The sequence below is a fragment of the Carcharodon carcharias genome, chromosome 4, assembly GCF_017639515.1.
Source record: "Carcharodon carcharias isolate sCarCar2 chromosome 4, sCarCar2.pri, whole genome shotgun sequence".
Taxonomy (NCBI): Eukaryota; Metazoa; Chordata; class Chondrichthyes; order Lamniformes; family Lamnidae; genus Carcharodon; species Carcharodon carcharias.
Genome location: NC_054470.1, coordinates 123,020,013 through 123,039,579, shown reverse-complemented (window position 1 = coordinate 123,039,579; position 19,567 = coordinate 123,020,013). Strand labels below are relative to the sequence as shown.

At 41.3% G+C, this 19,567-nt stretch overlaps 1 protein-coding gene across 2 annotated transcripts; it reads left to right on the top strand.

Moving 5' to 3' along the window:
* Positions 1 to 4,761: 4,761 nt before the first annotated feature.
* LOC121276921 (perilipin-2-like) lies at positions 4,762 to 18,166 on the top strand. 2 transcript variants are annotated; one of them, XM_041185581.1, is made up of 7 exons: positions 4,762 to 4,982; positions 5,380 to 5,575; positions 6,473 to 6,555; positions 9,573 to 9,870; positions 11,092 to 11,276; positions 14,993 to 15,127; positions 16,570 to 18,166. In XM_041185581.1, the coding sequence occupies exons 1-7, from the start codon at positions 4,953 to 4,955 to the stop codon at positions 16,846 to 16,848; spliced, it is 1,206 nt and encodes a 401-aa protein (XP_041041515.1). In that variant the 5' UTR covers positions 4,762 to 4,952; the 3' UTR covers positions 16,849 to 18,166. The 2 variants fall into 2 exon arrangements, with proteins under 2 accessions (XP_041041515.1, XP_041041514.1); XM_041185580.1 differs by having other exon boundaries at positions 16,483 to 18,166.
* The last annotated feature ends 1,401 nt before the right edge of the window (positions 18,167 to 19,567 follow it).

Sequence of the window (19,567 nt, the reverse complement as noted above, 5' to 3'; positions counted from 1 at the left end):
GGTTTACTGGACTGATACCTGAAATGAGCACGCTGTCTTATGAGGAAAGGTAGACAGACTGGGCTTGTTTCCACTGGAGTTTAGAAGATTGAGGGGTGATTTGATTGAAGTATATAAGAATGGTACCTGAATGGTATTGACAAGATGGATGTGGAAAGGATGTTTCCTCTTGTGGGTGAGCCCAGAACTAAGGGGCACAGTTTTAAAGTTAGGGGTCGCCCTTTTAGGACAGAGACGAGGAGAATTTTTTTCTCTATGGGTTGTGCGACTTTGGAACTCTGCCTCAGAAGGCGGTGGAGGCGGAGTCATTGAATATTTTTAAGGCGGAATTAGATAGTTTCTTGTTAGTTGAGGGAATCAAAGGTTATCAGGGTAGATGGGAATGTGGAATTCAAAATACAAATAGATCAGTTATGATCTTATTGAGTGGCGGAGCAGGCTCAAGGAGCCGAATGGCTTACTTCTGCTCCTATTTTGTATGTTCGTATGTTGGTAGATTGATGTCACCACCACTGCTACCATGTTTTGTGGGTTATATCTCATGGCCTAATCTGTACTGGGAAGGCTTCCCTCTACTCACGAGTGACTCACATCTGACTCAGGTAGGTAATTTATTTCAAAACTACTTTGTTAACACTATACACATGGTAAGCTACTAGTACATACGTATCTCTTGTGTGTAGACTATTCCATCTGCTCTACAGAGTCTCTAGCACATGACTGCTGATGTCACTGTTACATCATGATAAACATCACTATCTCATTAGCATAACTATTAACCCATTATGCCACACACTGCAGTGGCCTGACAGTTCTCCACTCAGCTTCTTGTGCTTCTCCTACAGTGGTATCCATATTTGAATGAGGTCCATGGCCCAATTTCTGTACCAGTGTCCTATCCTAAAAAGATACACTCCAAAGTTCTAGGCTGTTAAGTGTTTAACTGAAAAGAGCTAAAACTGGTAATGTGTATAACACACGTTAAGATTTTTTGCCATAAAGAGATTAAACTAGGACAAGAAGATAACACCAGAGAAAGTGGACAATGAAAAGTGGACTTGTCACAGGGAATTTTATAAGAGAAAGCACACATCCAAGGATAAGGCAAAGCCACTACAATGCCGACATTTTAAAATGTAGAACTAGATTGTTTCATTTTCATGATTCCCAGGAAATGCCAAATGCTGAAACCTGGTAGGTGACAATATGAATGCAAACTGTAACATTGTTGAAGTTCACTGCAATTACAAACTGTAAAACATAGCTCCCATTATTTGAAGAGACTGCTCCTCAATTTCTGATCTTTGGCCACCTGGTGTGAAGGGGAGTGGGCAGATAGAAGGATCTCCTCAGGACTGCACTTTCCTGGCCAAGGTCGCAATTCATAGGTTCAATCAGCAGGCAATCAAGTCATCGGTCCAACTGCCTGCCTCTCTTCCATGCATACGTGTGCTTCTGGTTGGCTTGGAGAAGAACATAAGAATTAGGAGCAGGAGTAGGCTGCTCAGCCCCTCAAGCCTGCTATGACATTCAATAAGATCATGGATGATCTGATTGTAACCTCAACACCACATTCCCACTGACCCCCAATAACCTTTCAACCCCTTGTTAATCAAGAATCTATTTCGCTCTGCCTTAAAAATATTCAAAGACTCTGCTTCCATCACCTTTTGAGGAAGAGAGTTTCAAAGACTCACAACCCTCAGAGAAAAAAATTCTTTTCATCTCTGTCTTAAATGAGTAACCTCTTATTTTTAAACAGTGACCCCAGGTCTTAGAACGAGCACGCAGTCTCCACTGAAATGTGTTAGGTTTTCTGGGATCGATGGGCGCTGCAGAGACTGAAGTTTGTAGCAGACACATAATAGAATTCTTATTTAAGTTTCTCATTTTTTTATAATTTGGGTGTTTATTTTTTCCGCCCTATTAAAAAGGGCACTTCTGCTAAATTTATTTTCATTGACCAATAAGAAGAGTAGAATTATCTCTGGGCACATATCATTAAGCAAAATCCAGATTTGTCTTTGATGACATTACGTTTGGTGGTGCCAATGATAATAAATATTTTGTTGATTAATAATATGGCCAAATATTTGTTGTAAATGTCCTTACTTCAATTTATGATGCCATCAGTCATGCTAGCATGTATATAACTGCATGTGATGATGGGGAAGGAGAATTATTTAGACCTTAATGCTATACTTCATTCTGATTGTGATAAGGCTAAATCTATGTAAATGTATTTAAAAAGGAAATATTGGAACATTGTAATGGCAGTGTGTTGATGTCAAATATTAAATTTCAATTTAATCTGCTGGACTTACATGTGGAACACTTTTAAAAAGCAGTTTCAAATGTTAAAACAAAGACACTGATTTAAGATGGCAGCCACAGGTCATCTGACACATCTGCAATTACAAGTTGGTCAAGTTTCTTGAAGTTTCCCATGTGGGACATGCCCAGGCAAATCTCCTGTGGGATTTCACACCTGCTGATGGCAAGGATTACTTCAAAGATTGACTGAAACTTAACTAGCTGTCACCATTTGTATTAACATAAATCTGCATTCCATTCCATCAGTTGGAGACAGAAAGTCGACAAAGACAATAGCTACATTGGGGGGTGTTGATATGTTCTTCCTAACTCAGGGAAGAATGAGACATTCAGATGTGATAGCTTGAACATAAAAAAATCACCTAAATCATAACACAATAGCCAAGGTCTGTCCAGATATAAGCTAATCAATAACCTTCTGTGGAATATTCAAATCATTATGGAAAGAGAGAGGTCATGTAATCAGGATGACCATTTTGAAATGTCTTTTAACAACACCCTGGTTGCTTTTGGAGCAGGAATATCTGAGAGCAGCACCAAAATTGTGTGTGTCACTCTCTTTCCACTAAAGTGAGCTCAGCCTGCTTATTATCATAACGTGGACAACAGGCAGAGAAATTCTGAAGAAGGCTTCAAATTCTGAAGGAAAAAAAACAAGGACTACCATTTAAAGAATTGCTTCAACCATGAACAATGGCAAAGGACTCAGTGAACTCTATTTATTTACCTTTTATTGTTGAACCTTAATTTGGCCAAAAGTTAACCTCCATTAATTTATAATTTAACATGTTTGTGTGTGTATTGCGATGGTTAGGACGTGTGGTTACCTTTTTAAATGTTTTTATATCTTTACCTGGGTGTGCCTTTAGCACAATAAAAACTAACCCCATTTCTGTTTAAACTCAAGAAAGTCTGTCAGACTGAATTCTTTGGAATGAGCACATAAACGGTTAAACACATACGCTGAATTGGCACATTCATCTTTACACATTTCAAAAAACTCTGTTACAATCAATCGAGGAGTGGGAAAAAATGGGAGTCCTTGCACCTGTCTTTACCTGGTTGTAACAATATCCATTATCCTACATAGATTAAATATTAAAACTGTATATAATATACTCCTATCATAGTAGAGAAAAAGGAGAACTTGTATTAATAAAATACCTTATTATGTAATTTAGAATTTATCCTTGACTTCATCAGGGTTGGTCATGATAGGAAAAAGCAAAATACTGCAGATACTGGAAATCTGAATTAGGAACAGAAAATGCTGGGAAAACTCAGCAGGTCTGACAGCATCTGTGGAGAGAGAAACAGTTAAGGTTTTGAGTCCATATGACTCTTCTTCAGAGGTAGGGGTGTACTAACTGAGAGTTGCTTGCCTGATGCATGTGGGGGAGTTTAAGCACCATCAGAGGATCTTTAACATCCATAGGAAGACAAATTAACTTACTGAGAGATGGTTCATGACAGCAAAGCCGACAGCAGCTTCTTGCCGTTCTGCTTTTCCATGGCCAGTCTAAAAGACATTCATGTTGATTAATCCCCCCCAAGTTATCCATTCTTTTGGAGTGACTGAAAAGAAGATCATTTCAATCTCAAAGACTTTCTACACTTAAGAATAATGAAGAAATGTGATTGATTTTAGAAATAGGTCACTGTTAGTGAAAATAGGTGACAGAGTTTGCAGCGTTCTCGCTGTGTGTTAGAGATGGAAGGGTGATGACCTGGGGTTAATCATTAATTAGGCTCCCATCTCATTGCACTGACGTCATTGGGCAAGGAGTGGCGCACACGTTTTCCGGGATAATAAGAGCCCAGACTCAGAACCGGCGTAATTGGAGCGGAGACGGGTGAGGGAGATGGGCGCAATTGGAGCAGAGGCGGGTGAGGGTGAGGGTGAGGGTGATGGTGATGGGCGCAATTGGAGCGGAGGCGGGTGAGGGTGATCGGCGCAATTGGAGCGGGTGAGGGTGATGGGCGCACATGGAGCGGGTGAGGGTGATGGCCGCAAATGGAGCGGGTGAGGGTGATGGGCGCACATGGAGCGGGTGAGGGTGATGGGCGCACATGGAGCGGGTGAGGGTGATGGGCGCAATTGGAGCGGGTGAGGGTGATGGGCGCACATGGAGCGGGTGAGGGTGATGGGCGCACATGGAGCGGGTGAGGGTGATGGGCGCAAATGGAGCGGGTGAGGGTGATGGGCGCACATGGAGCGGGTGAGGGTGATGGGCGCACATGGAGCGGGTGAGGGTGATGGGCGCACATGGAGCGGGTGAGGGTGATGGCCGCAAATGGAGCGGGTGAGGGTGATGGGTGCAATTGGAGCGGAGGCGGGTGAGGGTGTTCGGGTTTGGGGTGGGTTAGTCGGAAAGTTTGTTGTGAAGCTGTGTCCTAACCAATTGGAAATGCTGGTTGGATGTAGCGGCTGTCGGTGTTGACTCTGATCAGTCAGGCTCTGATGTGGTTGCGAGTCGCGGTTGTTGATCACTCCCATGTTCTGTTTGCAGTGTGAGAGTTCGGGACTCGGGATCCGGGCAGGTTTCGCATGAAGATCGCGGGGGCTGTTTTTGTTCGGAACTTTCATTCCATCTGTTTTTTGATACAGAGCGGAAGCCATGGCCCCAGCAACTGTAGATATGCCGCAGGTACATTCAAATTGTGTTTAGACCTTAATCTTAAAAATAGTTAACTTCGTATTCACTAATGCTGGCTAATTATAACTGAAAACCTGACGGCCTTTTCGGTTTTTATTAGCATTCCGTAATTGCTCAGTAAATTTTAACTGGAGTAAAGGTCACAACCCAGGATGTTTCCGGGTTGGATCATTCTCGGGAAGGCAGCAGTGGTTGCCTTGATTCAATCCCAGCATTTGGCTGGGTTGCAATTGACCTGGATCTATGGGTGCGATTATGATTTTGGTTGTATTTTCCTGGCCGCTACTAACACAAGGCAAATCTTTGCAATTATGAGTGACAGGAACTGAACTGAGGAGACAGTGTACTTTTCTATTTTCATTCTGGATTTATTTTCTTTCTTGTTTAGAACGTGATTGCTAGGGTGGCTAAGTTGCCACTTTTAAGCAATGCCTATGATATGGTGACCTCTGTATACAGCAGCACAAAGGAAAATCATCCTTATCTGAAGTCTGTGTGTGATGCTGCAGAAAGAGGAGTGACGGCCATTACATCTGTAGCTGTCACCAGTGCTGTGCCAATCCTTCAGAAACTGGAACCACAAAGTAAGAAATGGGAACAAATCTTTTTTGCCAAGTTGGTCTTCATTCTGACCGTTCTATTATATACTAAAATTGAAACAAACAGAGGCAGTTTTCATAATAGTCATTGGGCTGCTAGGAATGGCATAAAAAGGAACAATATTTAACTGATCCTGAGCTGTTAGTGAAACTCTGTTCCTGAAAAGCAAATTATGTGCAAGCTATAACTGCTACAATTAAGCATCACTAAGTGCTATGTTTAGTGTTGTGGTGTTCACTCGTAAGTTTGGTGTTAGTCCTGTCCTCCTGACTGGTGGTGCAGTATTGAGAAACCAGTTTCAGTAATGCACAAATCTTTAAACTGCTGACATTTAGCCTAATTGTGAACTGATGATTTGCTGAGTTGCATTTTTCTTTTGCCTTTCACCTTGTTCAGAGTCTGTTCTATTTATACATAAATCTTTGGGGAATTTGCTTGCTGAATACCGTGTTTAAACATAGCTTTGGCACTTTTTTTATTTGGAGAATAACCAACTCTTAAGACTAAATTTTTTGCAGATTGGAGGTTATCATTAATTTATTTTCATTTCTAATTGTGCAAAATGTGCATTCACTTTCTAAAGCCATCCTGTGCTGTGAAAAGCAGCTGTTTCTGTGCTGTTCTCCGATCCTTTCTTTGTGACCACTTCTGAGACTTAATTCACCACAAAATTACCTTTCACAGACGATACAGGTTAAAAGCTACTTGCTATGTGAGTCGCTGCATTGGGTAGTTTTTTTTTAAGTAATGGGAATGTAGGTATATATTTTAAGAGTAATTACATTATCTTGGTTAATTGTGTACACTAGTAAGTGCTTGATATTCTTCAGTTGACAAGTTTTTGAGTTTTAAATGTGACCTTGTTTCCAACTTTTTTTCAGTTGCTTTTGCAAATGGTTATGCCTGCAAAGGACTAGACAAAATTGAAGAGAAACTGCCTTTTCTCCACCAACCAGCTGACCAGGTACTGACTGCATATGTTACAATAATAATCAAACCAGCTTGTACAAAATCACCAGTTGTCCACTTGGCATCAGTACCTGAGATTTTAATTTTTGTCTAGTTGTATGTGGGGAGGGGGAAGAGTGGGAGCAGGGGAACTTCAGATTTATTTTGCTTTAGCATTGCTGAAATGAGACCTACTGTTGAAGCTTTTAGTCTTGCACTCATCAGGACAGATGCAATAATCAAATTTCCAAGGGAGCAACAATTTATACTGTATGAGAGAAGGGGGCTGTTAGTTGACACTGGTTGAGGCATTGCCACAGCATTTAGAAATGCATAATCTAATCAAGCAGAGTCAACATAGCTTCATGAAGGGGAAATCATGCCTAAAAAATTATTAGAAATCTTTGAGGAGGTAACAAGCAGGATAGATAAAGGGGAACCAGTAGATGTAATATATTTTGATTTCCAAAAGGCATTCGATAAGGTACCGCACGTCACGCTACTTAATAAGATAACTGCCCATGGTGTTGGGGGCAGTATATTAGCATGGATAGAGGATTGGCTAACTAATAGAAGACAGAGAGTTGGAATAAGGGGGGGCATTTTCAGGATAGCAACCTGTAACTAGTGGAGTGCCACAGGCATCAGTGCAGGGGCCTCAGTTACTTACAATATATTAATGACTTGGATGAGGGAAGGGAATGAACTATCACCAAGTTTGCAGATGACACAAAAATAGGTGGGAAGGCAAGTGGTGAGGATGACACAAAGAGTCAACAGAGAGATATAGACAGGTTAAGTGAGTGGGCAAAAACTTAGCAGATGGAATATAATGTGGAAAAATGTGAGGTTATGCACTTTGGCAGCAAGAATAGAGGAGCTGAATATTATTTAAATGGAGAAAGAGCTCAGAAAGCTGCAGCACCGAGGGATTTGGAAGTCCTTGTGCATGAATCCTAAAAAGCTAGCATACAAGTTCAGCAGGTAATAGGGAAGGCAAATGGAATATTGGCCTTAATTTCAAAGGGAATGGAATATAAAAATAGGGAAGTCTTGCTAAAATTATACAAGGCACTAGTGAGACCACACCTGGAATACTGTGAACAGTTTTGGTCCCCTTATCTAAGGAAAGATATACTGGCATTGGAGGCAGTCCAGAGAAGGTTCACTAAGTTGATCCTGGGTATGGAGGGATTTTCTTATGAGAAGTTGAGTAGGTTGTGCCTGTACTCATTGGAGTTTGGAAGAATGAGAGGCAACCTTTATTGAAACATGTAAGATTGTTGGGGGCCTTGACAGGGTAGATGCTGAGGTTGTTTCTCCTTGTGGAAAAGCCTAGGACCAGAGGGCATAATCTCAGAGTAAGGGGGTGCCCACTTAAAACAGATGAGGAGGAATTTCTTCTCTCAGGGGGTAGTGAATCTGTGGAATTGTTTACCACAGGGGGCTGTAAGAGGCTGGGTCATTAAATATATTCGAGGCTGAGATAAACATATTTTTAATCAGTAAGGGAATCAAGGGTTAAGGGGGAAAAGGCAGAAAAGTGGAATTGAGGATTATCAGATCAGCCATGATCTCATTGAATGGCAGAGCAGACTTGATGGGCCGAATGGCCTATTTCTGCTCCTACGTCTTATGGTTTCATCAGTGCCAACTTGTCAGCCGATCAGCGTCTTTTCTTCATGAAGTATAAATTGTTGCTCCCTTTGAAATTTGATATCCTGAAATTTGATATCCTGGGGTCTGTCCTGATTTCAAGACAAAGCTTCAACAGCATTTTTTTTTAGCAATACTTACTATGCATTTTTTACATTAAAAAAAACACTCTGGACATCTGTCTATGGAGCAAAGTGGTAAGTTTTCTGATTCTTGGTGCTTAGTGCTCATCTCTTGTGAAATTGCAAGTTCTTTTGAAGGTGCAAAGCTAATCTCTCATGGTCCAATGGTACATTTATTCACCAGTACTTGCTTTCAATTTTTTACATGAGCATGGCAAATTAATGAGAATAGTTTGGTATTCTTGGAATTATAAAGGAAATTTAATTGTTTAGGATACAGTTCTTTATTTCAGTAACTTGCAGATTCCTAAAAGTGGCCAAATGCATCTGGTAGGGTTCCATCGTCAAGTTGCTAATTTGGTATTCTGCGATGAAAATGATGCAGTGAAATATTATCTGACTAGAAGTGTTCTGCTTTGAGTAAGTTTAGTTTTAACGATACACATTTAGGCTTGCTGCTGTAATGAAATAATGTATTTTCTTTTCATTTATCTGGTTCTATAGCTATAAGAAAAAGCTGAAAACGTTTCACTGCTGTCTTTATAAAGCTATGATTGCATTATATTGTTATTATAGCTTCAATACGTAGCAATCATATGCTTTTAACTTTTCAACTTTCTGCGTGCAGCTCACCATGTGGCCCCATGGTTACAAATGATGCACAGACTGGGAATGACATGAAAGCATTTTTCGTCTGTTTATGCTTTGTAGATAATCTCTGAAGGAAACATGTGCTGATAGTATAATGTCAGAGCCTTGTACAAGGTTCATTGTTTATGTCCAAGTCTTCGCTTGGTCTCATTACATGGCCACGTGCAAGATTGAGCTCTTATTTAAAACCGAAATAAACTTTACCCAAATAACATTCAAACTTAATTTAATACTTGTTTGACAGAACCATTGTTGCAAATGGAGAAGGTAAAACTATGGTTTTGTGGTTACAAAAATTAACACACCCCCCAGAAGAAGCCATGTATAACAGCAAAGCTGCTGTTAACCTCCTGCTGCTGAGTAAAAACAGAAATCACTGTTAGGAATACTCCATCTTTGAAAATATTTAAGATTGAGACAGATTTTTGGGGTGCCAGAGAATTGAGGGATGTGGGGAGCAGATGAGATACTGGAATTATGACTGACCAATTGTGATTGTTAAATGGCAGAACAAACTCATTTCATGTGTCTTGGAACAAACTTGTATACTAGAAAATTTTGAACAACTTCAAGTCGTGTGAGCTCTGGCCATTTTTGTTCACAGGTTGTTGCTAATGCAAAAGATGTGCTTGCTACTAAAGTATCTAATGCCAAGGATGTTGTAACCCATACTGTTACTGGTGCCAAGGAGACTGTGGCAAGTAAAATTACCAGGGTAGTGGCCAAGACAAAAGAGACTGTCCAGGAAAGTATTGAAATTACCAAAGTTGTGGTGAATGACAGCATGAGCCATATACTTGAGTCAGGTATGGCTAAGATGTTGACCAATGGAATACATTCTGCTTTGGTCACTTCTGAAGTGCTTGTGGACCACTACCTTCCTCTGACTGAAGATAAGCAAGGTGAGAAACAGTACATTTACTCCCAAGTAAAATCTTGTTAATGACTTTTTGAAATTTTCCTTAAATTTTATTTTGTTGGAGATCAGTCCTGCTGGTTACTTCTTGGCAAAGAATTATTTGCATTCCCCAACTTCAGTTGTCAACTGAATCAACATTTTCTCTGGTTCAATTAAAAGTTATAATTGAGAAACTAAATTAACAAAATGAGGGATCCTTGTCAATTATAGTGGCAGCATTAACATAGCTTGTCTAATCTGGATTCAAATTGTTGGCAGCTAATTAATTGGCTAGGAGTAACAGGAGGCTGGAGTGTTGAAATGTTGTTATAATAGATGTGATAAACCTTTTTTAAAAAAAGGCTAGCAAATGCATAATAGCTAGAGTGCTTTGATCTGTTTAATACATTTCAATTGGGTACAGTTAATAAATGTGACAAATGCTTTTACTGTACTGCATACACCTACTTCCAACCTGGTCCAAAATGTCAAGTGAAAATTGAAATGCATCTAGTTCGGAAAAGCATTCCAATTTAATCTCTGTTTTGAAAAGTTGTTCCTTTTAATTGGGTCTTGTCTTAAGTGTGACTATGGAATTGTATCTAGAAAACACAAACTTCATCCACTCCTGATTATATTGAAGACCTACACACCTTTTAATGTACCTGGAGGCCTTTAAAATTCCTCTGCAGCTGCTATGTATGCTATGTGGGAAATGGAAGCATGATATGAGGCTCATGGGCAACCTTTAAATTGGGGCAGACCTCTTCATGATGCAAGTGGAGTAGCTCTGCATATCTCCAAATGATGTTGAAATAAATCCAGTGTCACCACTGTCCCTTCACGCAACTGCTGGAAATTTTGCTGATCTGAGCAACCAGCAGCCTTTCACTAGTTCCAAAAATATAGGTGGCTGCTCCTCTATATCAGGTCAAACTAAGATAGCGAAAGGACAATTGTCTTACGTTAACTGTTGCACAGAATGTAACTGTTTGGTTTTGGTAACCTTTACAAATGTTTTCAGCTGAGATGTGATGTTTGTTCTGGGTGCAGGGGAAAATAATCGGAGTTCTGCTTAAAAACCTGAGATGCAAAGACTTGGCATTTTTCCCTTCCATGTCATTTCTTGCCATTCACTTTGACCTCTGAGATTATCAGTTTAGTGTTGAATTGGGTTGTAATCAGATTCCAGCTGTAGACTTTTTCAAAAAATTTGTACTTGCAGCTCAAGAAACCAATGGAATTGATGGATTTGAAGTTGACCCTCTGAAACAGAGTTGTTTTGAGAGGCTGGGATCACTTTCTACCAAAGTATGCCAGCGAGCTTATCAGCAGGCCGTAGTTAAAATTCACAGTGCGAAGCAACATGGTCAAGAGGCAATTTCTCAGCTTTGCCGTACCACTGATCTGGTGAGTACACAAGTTGCAGTATTTTGATTGACACAGGCATGACTGGTGAAATGACCTGTGAATCAGCTTGCTTAAAAACAAATATAGATATTTCAGTTTTTTGCTGCAGAAGGAATTGTTTGGAACACTTTGGTTTTTTTATGTTTCGGTTAGAATTTATATTGTGGATGTGAATCTCCATTTCAAGAAGTATTAACTATCTGTGCATTGACCTGTGTAATGGTTAGTGGGTTTAAAGTGAAACTTTTTTATTCACGGGATGTGCGCATTGCTGGCTAGGGCAGCATTTATTGCCTATCCCTAATTGCTCTTGAGAAGGTGGTGGTGAGCTGCCGCCTTGAACCGCTGCAGTCCCTGTAGTATTGGTACGCCCAGAGTGCTGACCCAGTGTCGGAGGGATGGTGATATATTTCCAAGTCTGGATGGTGAGTGGCTTGGAGAGGAACTTCCAGGTGGTGGTGTTCCCATCTATCTGCTGCCCTTCTCCTTCTAGATAGTGGCAGTCGTGGGTTCAGAAAATGCTGACTACGGAGACTTGGTGAATTCCTGCAGTGCACCTTGTAGATGGTACACACTGCTGCTATTGTGCATTGGCAGTGGAGGGAGTGAATGTTTGTTTGTGGTTGGGGTGCCAATCAAGCTGGCTGCTTTGTGCTGGATGGTGTCAAACTTCTTGTGTTGTTGGAGCTGCACTCATCCAGGCAAGTAGCGAGTATTCCATCACATTCTTGACTTGTGTCTTGTTGTTGGGGGACTGCCTTTGGGGATTCGGGAAGTGAGTCACTCATCGCAGGATTCTTAGCCTCTGACCTGCTCTTTTAGCCACAGTATTTGTAGGGCTGGTCCAGTTCAGTTTCTGGTCAATTTAAGCATTTAAGAGTCAACCACGTTACCGTGGATCTGGAATCACATGTCGGCCAGACCAGGTAAGGACGGCAGATTTCCTCCCCTAAAGGGGATTAGTGAGCCAGATGGGTCTTTACAGCAATCAACAGGATGTAGGTAGTGGGGGATTCAGTGATGGTAATGCCATTGAATGTCAAGGGGTGAAGGTTAGATTTTCTCTTGTTGGAGATGGTCATTACCTGGCACTTGTGTGGCATGAATGTTACTTGCCACTTGTAAGCCCAAGCCTGGAAATTGTCCAGGTCTTGCTGCATTTGGATCTGGACTGCTTCAGTATCTGAGGCGTCATGAATGGTGCTGAACGTTGTGCAATCATCAGCGAACATCCCCACTCTGACCTTTATGATAGAAGGAAGATCACTGATGAAGCAGCTGGAGATGGTTGGGCCTAGGACACTACCCTGAGGAACTCCTGCAGTGATGTCCTGGAACTGAGATGTTTGACCTCCAGCAATCACAACCATCCTCTTTTGTGCTAGGTCTGACTCCAACCAGCATAGAGTTTCCCCCGATTCCTATTGACTCCAGTTTTGCTAGGGCTCCTTGATGCCATACTTGGTTAAATGCTGCCTTGATGTCAAGGGCAGGCACTCTCACCTCAACTCAACTTCAGCTCTTCTGTCCATGTTTTAAACCAAGGCTATAATGAGGTCAGAAGCTGAGTGGCTCTGGCATAACCCAAACTGGGTGTCAGTGAGCAATTTATTGCTAAGCAAGTGCCACTTGATAGCACTGATCCCTTCCATCACTTTTTCCTGATTGAGAGTAGACTGGGGCGGTAAGTGACCAGGTTGGATTTGTCCTGCGTTTTCTGTAGAGGACATACCTGGGCAATTTTCCACATAGCCGGGTAGATGCCAGTGTTGTAGCTGTGCTGGAACAGCTTGGATATGGGTGTGGTAAGTTCTTGAGCACAAGTCTTTGGTACATTTGCAGGAATGTTGTCAGGGCCCATAGCCTTTGCAGTGTCCAATTCCTTTATCACATGGAGTGAATCGAATTGGCTGAAGATTGGTATCTCTGCTGTGGTTCTCCAGAGGATGCCAAGATGGATCATCCACTCGGCACTTCTGGCTGAAGATTGTTGCAAATGCTTCAGCCTTATCTTTTGCCTTGTGCGGGGCTGCACTATCATTTGAGGATGGAGATATGTGTGGAGCCCCCTTCTGTGAGTTGTTTAATTGTCCACCATTCACTACTGGATGTGGCAGGACTACAGAGCTTGGATCTAATCTTTTTGTTGTGAAATTGCTTAGCTCTGTCTGTTGCTTGCTGTTTTGACACGCAAGTAGTCCTGTGTTATAGCTTCACCAGATTGACACCTCATTTTTAGGTGTTCCTGGTGCTGCTCCTGGCATGCCCTCCTGTACTCTTCTTTGAACCAGGGTTGATTCCCTGGCTTGGTGGTAATGGTAGAGTGGGGGAATATGCTATGCCATGAGGTTACAGATTGGTTGAATACAATTATGTTGCTGGCCCTTAAGCCACCTCATGGATGCCCAGACTTGAGTTGCTAGATCTGTTTGAAATTTATCCCACTTAGCACAGTGGTAGTGTCACAAACAGAATAGAGGGTATCCTCAATGTGAAGGCAGGACTTTGTCTCCACAATGACTGTGCGGAAGTCACTTCTACCAATACTGTCATGGACAGATGCATCTGTAAAAGGCAGGTTGGTGAGGATGAAAATAAGTGTGTTTTTGTCTCTTGTTGTTTCCCTCACTGCCGCAGACCCAGTCTAGCAGCTATGTCCTTTAAGACTCTGTCAATAGTGGTGCTACCGAGCCACCCTTGGTGATGGACATTGCAGTCCCCCACCCAGAGTACATTCTGCACCCTTGCCACCCTCCGTGCTTCCTCCAAGTGGTGTTCAACATGGAATACTGATTTACCAACTGGGGTTGGGGGCGGGGAGACAAGTGTGTGTTTGGTAATCAGCAGGAGGTTTCCTTGCCCATGGTTGACTTGTTGCCATGGGACATTGAGGTCCAGTATCAATGATGAGGTTTCCCAGGACAAATCCGTCCTGATTTTTAAACCACTGTGCCACTGCTTCTGTTGGGTCTGCCCTGCCAGTGGGATAGGATAGAACTCAGGGATGGTGCTGACATTGTCTCTGAGGTATGATTCTTTGAGTATGCCTGTTTGGCTGTTGCTTGACTAGTCTGAGATAGCTCTCCCAATTTTGGCACAAGCCCCCAGGGGAGGGCTTTGCAGGGTCAGCAGGGCTCAGTTTGTCATTGTTATTTCCAGTGCCTAGGTTGCTGCTGGGTGGTCCAGCCGGTTTCATTTCTTTTAGACTTTTTAGCAATTTGCTACAACTGAATGGCTTGCTAGGTCATTTCAGAGGACATTTAAGAGTCAACCACGTTGCCGTGGGTCTGGAATCACATGTTGGCCAGACCAAGTAAGGACGGCAGATTTTCTCCCCTAAAGGGGATTAGTGAGCCAGATGGGTCTTTACAGCAATCAACAATGGTTTCATGGTCATCATTGGACTTTTAATTCAGATATTTATTGAATTCAATTCAATAAATTAAAATTCCACCATCTGTCATGGTGGGATTCAAACCTGGATCTCCAGAGCATTACTCTGGATCTCTGGATTACTAGTCCACCATCCCATGGAGAATATCGTGCAGATGTTTCAGTAAGTGAAATCGATTTTGGTTTCTGAGATGCAGGTTGTTTTTTTTGCAATTCTATTATAAGTACTGAAGGCTGTGACCAATATCCAGATTTAATCCTGTACCTATCTAGATGCATTGCACAATTGCAATTACAATGCTAAACTGTCCTTCATGTTCCAGATAGAGTATGCCAGTGAAAATATGGGCACAGCAAACAAAAAAATCCATGATGCCCAAGATAAGCTACACCAGACATGGGCAGAATGGAGAAAATCTAATATGGAATGTGAAGACTATGAATCCCATGCAGCAGAGGTGAGTTTGCATGTTGTGGCAGTCTTTTCTAAGTTACTGGCCTGAGTACTACGACAACTTGGTTCCTGGTGAGTTTTATTGCTGAGGGAGAGCTACAGGTTGAAGATATAGTGAGAAAACCAGGCAAAAAAGACTTTTGAGCATGAGGTAAGTGGCAAGACAGATACTGAATTCACAAACTGGAGAATCCATCAATTATGCTGCAATGAGATAGAAATAGGCCTGTGTTGGACACAAAGTAGTATCTTTAGAGGTGGAGACCCTTGTCAACAGGGGGATTTAAAGGTGAACATGTGAACTTAAAGCTAGCTACATTAGGTGCTTGGTTAATTTAATGTTCTATGACTAGGATTGAGAGGGAAGAAGGAGAATTTGGAGAAAGTTCTATTCTAATTCCTATTGTTTTGAAATTGCTCCTTCCCCACCACTTAATTTATGATGGAGAGTGACTTAATTATGTGCCTTTAATCTCTAGTTACTAATTCATTCAACAGGCTGATCAGGACATGCTGAGATTCAGACTTTTGGGAACCTATGACAGTATCAACGAGTCTTGCATGTGTAAATTTAAAAGTTTTTAACCACTGCAACCATATCTTCCATTGATTCATTGTTTTCATTATCACCGCATGGTACTTGTATGGCAAAATTTTTAAAATAAAAGCACTTAAGTATGCAGAATCAAGAAGGAAAAGACCAGCTAATCTAGTGAGCCTTACCCTCCCCCACCAATCACTGCTGGTTGAAGAAATGTGGCATCTCGCCACCCAGCACCCATGTAATCTGGAGATAGTTCAAAACACAGCAGCTATTGGGGGAAGAAGTACTCCAGGAAAGTTCCCCTCCATACCATTGGGAGATCTAAACTGGCCCAGAATACACAGAGCAAGTGTTCTTCGACACTTGCCTTTAATGTGATGATTTCTGTCCTAGTCCAGTTCCTTTATTGGAAGCAGAATCAGCACCCACCATGTCAACTGGGAACAAATTCCAGAGGCTCAATATTCTCTAGCAAAAGAATCCCCCACCATCCGGTCTATTTCTATTTTTGCACAATTTTAAATTTGTGTGCCCTGCTCCTCCAATCTGCTAAACTGAATAAAGTTATCACCAAGGGTGCTGTCCAGCACTTATTGACCTCCTAATGGGTCATCTCCCAAGTCAAACTGCTCAGTCAGTAGACTAAGGTCCCAGTGAACCAGAGTAGCTGAAGTTCTTTAAGTTGGGAATTATTCTCATAGCTCTTTGCACTGCTTCTAAGGCTACTACATCCATCATGGGGAAGAGGGATCCAGATAAATTCAGCAGAAAGTTCTGATCTCTTCAAATGTAACTGTTGTACCCTTTTTATATAGCAAATTGAATTCCATACACTGGCTATTGCTCAGAATCTTGGTCAACGATTGCAGACAACCTGTTTTGTGCTTGTAAACACCATCCAGAGTTTACCACAGAATGTTCAAGAACAGGTTCACTCTGTAAATGTTTTGGCAAGAGAGTTGTACTCTACATTCAAGTTTAAAACATCCTTCAAAGAACTTCCTAGCCAGATCCTCTCCACAAGCAAGGATCAACTCTCTAAAATGAAAGACTCAGTGGATGGAGTAATGGACTATTTGGTGAATAACACGCCTCTGAATTGGCTGGTGGGTCCCTTTTACCCACAACTCATTGGGTCTCAGCAGGAAGGGGAGACAGACCATGGAAGAGAGACAATCTGAGCAGCTGCATAATTGTCATGATACTTGAACACCCTTTGTTTGTGTTTATTTGTTTTGCAACTTCCAATTTCTGTTTTAATCACTTCTCTGCGCAAAAACTTCCTTTTCTTAAAAGGGGAAGGGGATGAAATACAAATTAATGACAGTGGTAGCCGTATTCTTCCTTTGGACAGTTAAGACTTTGTATTTCATTATATATGCATTTAAATTCTCAAGCTGCCATGGTTATCTGATGATATTAATCTTCCAGACTTCAGTTGGCCTTTCCTAAACTGGCAGAGTTGAAGTTTTTCTGCTGGAAATTTTAATATTCCAGAAATTTTAATATTCCAGATTTGGAAGATGGAATGGAGATGTTAATATCCTAAAGTGACTCTCTTGTCAAGATGTTAAAGCACTAAATAAAGCTAATAACACTCTGAAGGAATTTATACAATACTGACCAAGTTAAATATTATTTTGTACTCTGGTGTGATTTTTACCTATCTCTACCCTGCCCTAGTCCATGCTTGTACTACTGCAGCCTCAGCCATTCTGAAATTCACCTGGCTGACCTCTGCTTCCATCCTTTCTTAAACCAGAGTCCTGTTCACCCATCATTACTGGACTTGTTGACCTACTGACCTACATTAGTTCCTGGTCCAGCAATGCTTCAAATTTTCATTGGCCCAGATCTTTTGGTCTCCAACTCATTGGTGACTGGATGTACGACCCAAGATGTGTGTTGGGACCCCACAGAAATCCTGGCATGCTGATCTCTGTGGGAATTGCCTAGGAAGTTTGAACTTCGAACGGATCCACTGTGAATGTCTTCAACTCCTAACTACAGTCGGAGACTTCGGACAGTTCTGATTGATTTACTTACCTGACCAGTTACCCAGGAAGCTTTATTCAGAAAAGTCCTAATCTAACTCTTGGGTAACTACAGAAACTAACCTAACTACTCCTTCCTCCCACCCTCTCACACTGGGCCTTTAAACTTAGCATCTGGCAACTAGTACTGTAAAAAGGCGGCATGTCTTCTGCACTGATTTTCTTTGCAGGTCTGCACTGAATTCCTGTGCTGAGCAAGGTCTCTGACTGCTGCATAAGAAGTCAGATGCTTTAAATGTGTAATTTTCTGACTGATCAGCATCAGCCATAGCAGTTCTGGCATTGGCCCAAATGTTCTGGTCTATGTATTCAAATCCCTCCATAGCCTTGTCCGTTCCTTCCTCTGAAATCCTATCCAGCCCCAAGACTTTCCATGAACCCTATTCCTGATTCTTTCTTTAGAATATATGCAATTTTCTCAGTTCCAACACTGCTGATTTGTGCCCTGTCTGACTATAATAAACAAAGTAATGGAAATATTCAGCAGTTCTGGTGGCATCTGTAGAGGGAGAAACTAGAGTTAATGTTTCAAATCCAAATATAACTCTTCAGAACTGAAGGAAAGTAGAAAGATGATGAGATTTATGCTGTTGGGAGGAGGAAGAACAAAACACAAGGTCTGAAATAAGGTAGAGGACAAAGATGTCATGGAACAAAAGGCAAAGGAAGCGGTAATGGTTGCAGTAAAGAATTAAGCGAGAGTGAGTGTAATTACTAGAATATTGAACAGTAGTGTCAGAAAGTAACCATGTAAAACAAGATTCAAATCGGCACTTGGCAAAACAAAAATCAAAATGGGCAGAGTTCATGGTCTGAAATTGTTAAACTCTTGGCTGTAAGATCCTTAATCAGAAGACAAGGTGCTATTTCTCAAGCTTGTATTGAGCTTCATTGGAACACGTCAGCGGGCTGAGGACTGAAACGTGACAGCACGGTGTTGAATTAAAATGTCAGTCCAGCTGATGTTACTTGGATCAGTTCTTTGTTCAACTGGACCACAATTCAGCAAGGAGTTTTTATTCACAGGAACAACTTCAGAATTGTAACACTCCAGACCACACATCTTTCATTTCCTCAAGTTTGCATTGAGATTCAAGAACCTCATTACTCTTTTCACAACAAAGTTCTAACAGTTCACTAAGTTTAGTTTTTAACTCCATATTTAACCAACTAGTATTTCCTTTTCTTGTTCAAGGCATTTACCATGTTACTTCATAGAGACTTCTGATGCTTTAAGTTCATCAGTTAAATCTTGAAGATCAATCTTTGTTAAATTTGCTTCTACAAGTTTATCAGTTAGACATATCAAATCCTCCGTCAAGTGTTCTACTTTGTGACTTGTTCTCCCCAATTCTCACTTTTTATCAGCAAACTCCTTTTACGCATGAAAGTTGGTTCTGCACATCAATCAGTTTTTCCTTCAATTGCTTGTTATCTGCAGTAAGTATCTCATTTTTGGCCCCACGAGTTGGTTAAGGTCAGCATGATCACCCACCTGCTGCAGTAGTCGTTGCCACATTACTGTTTCCTCTAGCCAAATCATTAACTAGAATAAATTCTACCCCTTCAACAGGTGGTTTAGGAATAATTCCCGCCATGATAATTCCATTTACGAAGTCACTTTGTAAGTTTACTTTACACACACAAACAGTAATTGCTGGAAATTAAATGAGAGACCTATTGCAGTAGTAGGAACGCATAAGGATTCCTCAGAAAAGGAAATGTCTGTTAAAACTGTAGCAGTGGTACAGGTGAAATGTATTCCCTCAGAATCTATGGGGAAGGAGGATGTGGCTCAAGATAATCTAGAGAATTTTTATTTGATTACTGTAAAGACATGCTGCTG

Coding starts and splice junctions, on each gene's coding strand:
- LOC121276921 (XM_041185580.1), top strand. CDS start 4,953: ATGGCCCCAGCAACTGTAGATATGCCGCAG. Junction 4,983..5,379: donor CAACTGTAGATATGCCGCAG/GTACATTCAAAT, acceptor TTTCTTGTTTAG/AACGTGATTGCTAGGGTGGC. Junction 11,277..14,992: donor TTTGCCGTACCACTGATCTG/GTGAGTACACAA, acceptor TTCATGTTCCAG/ATAGAGTATGCCAGTGAAAA.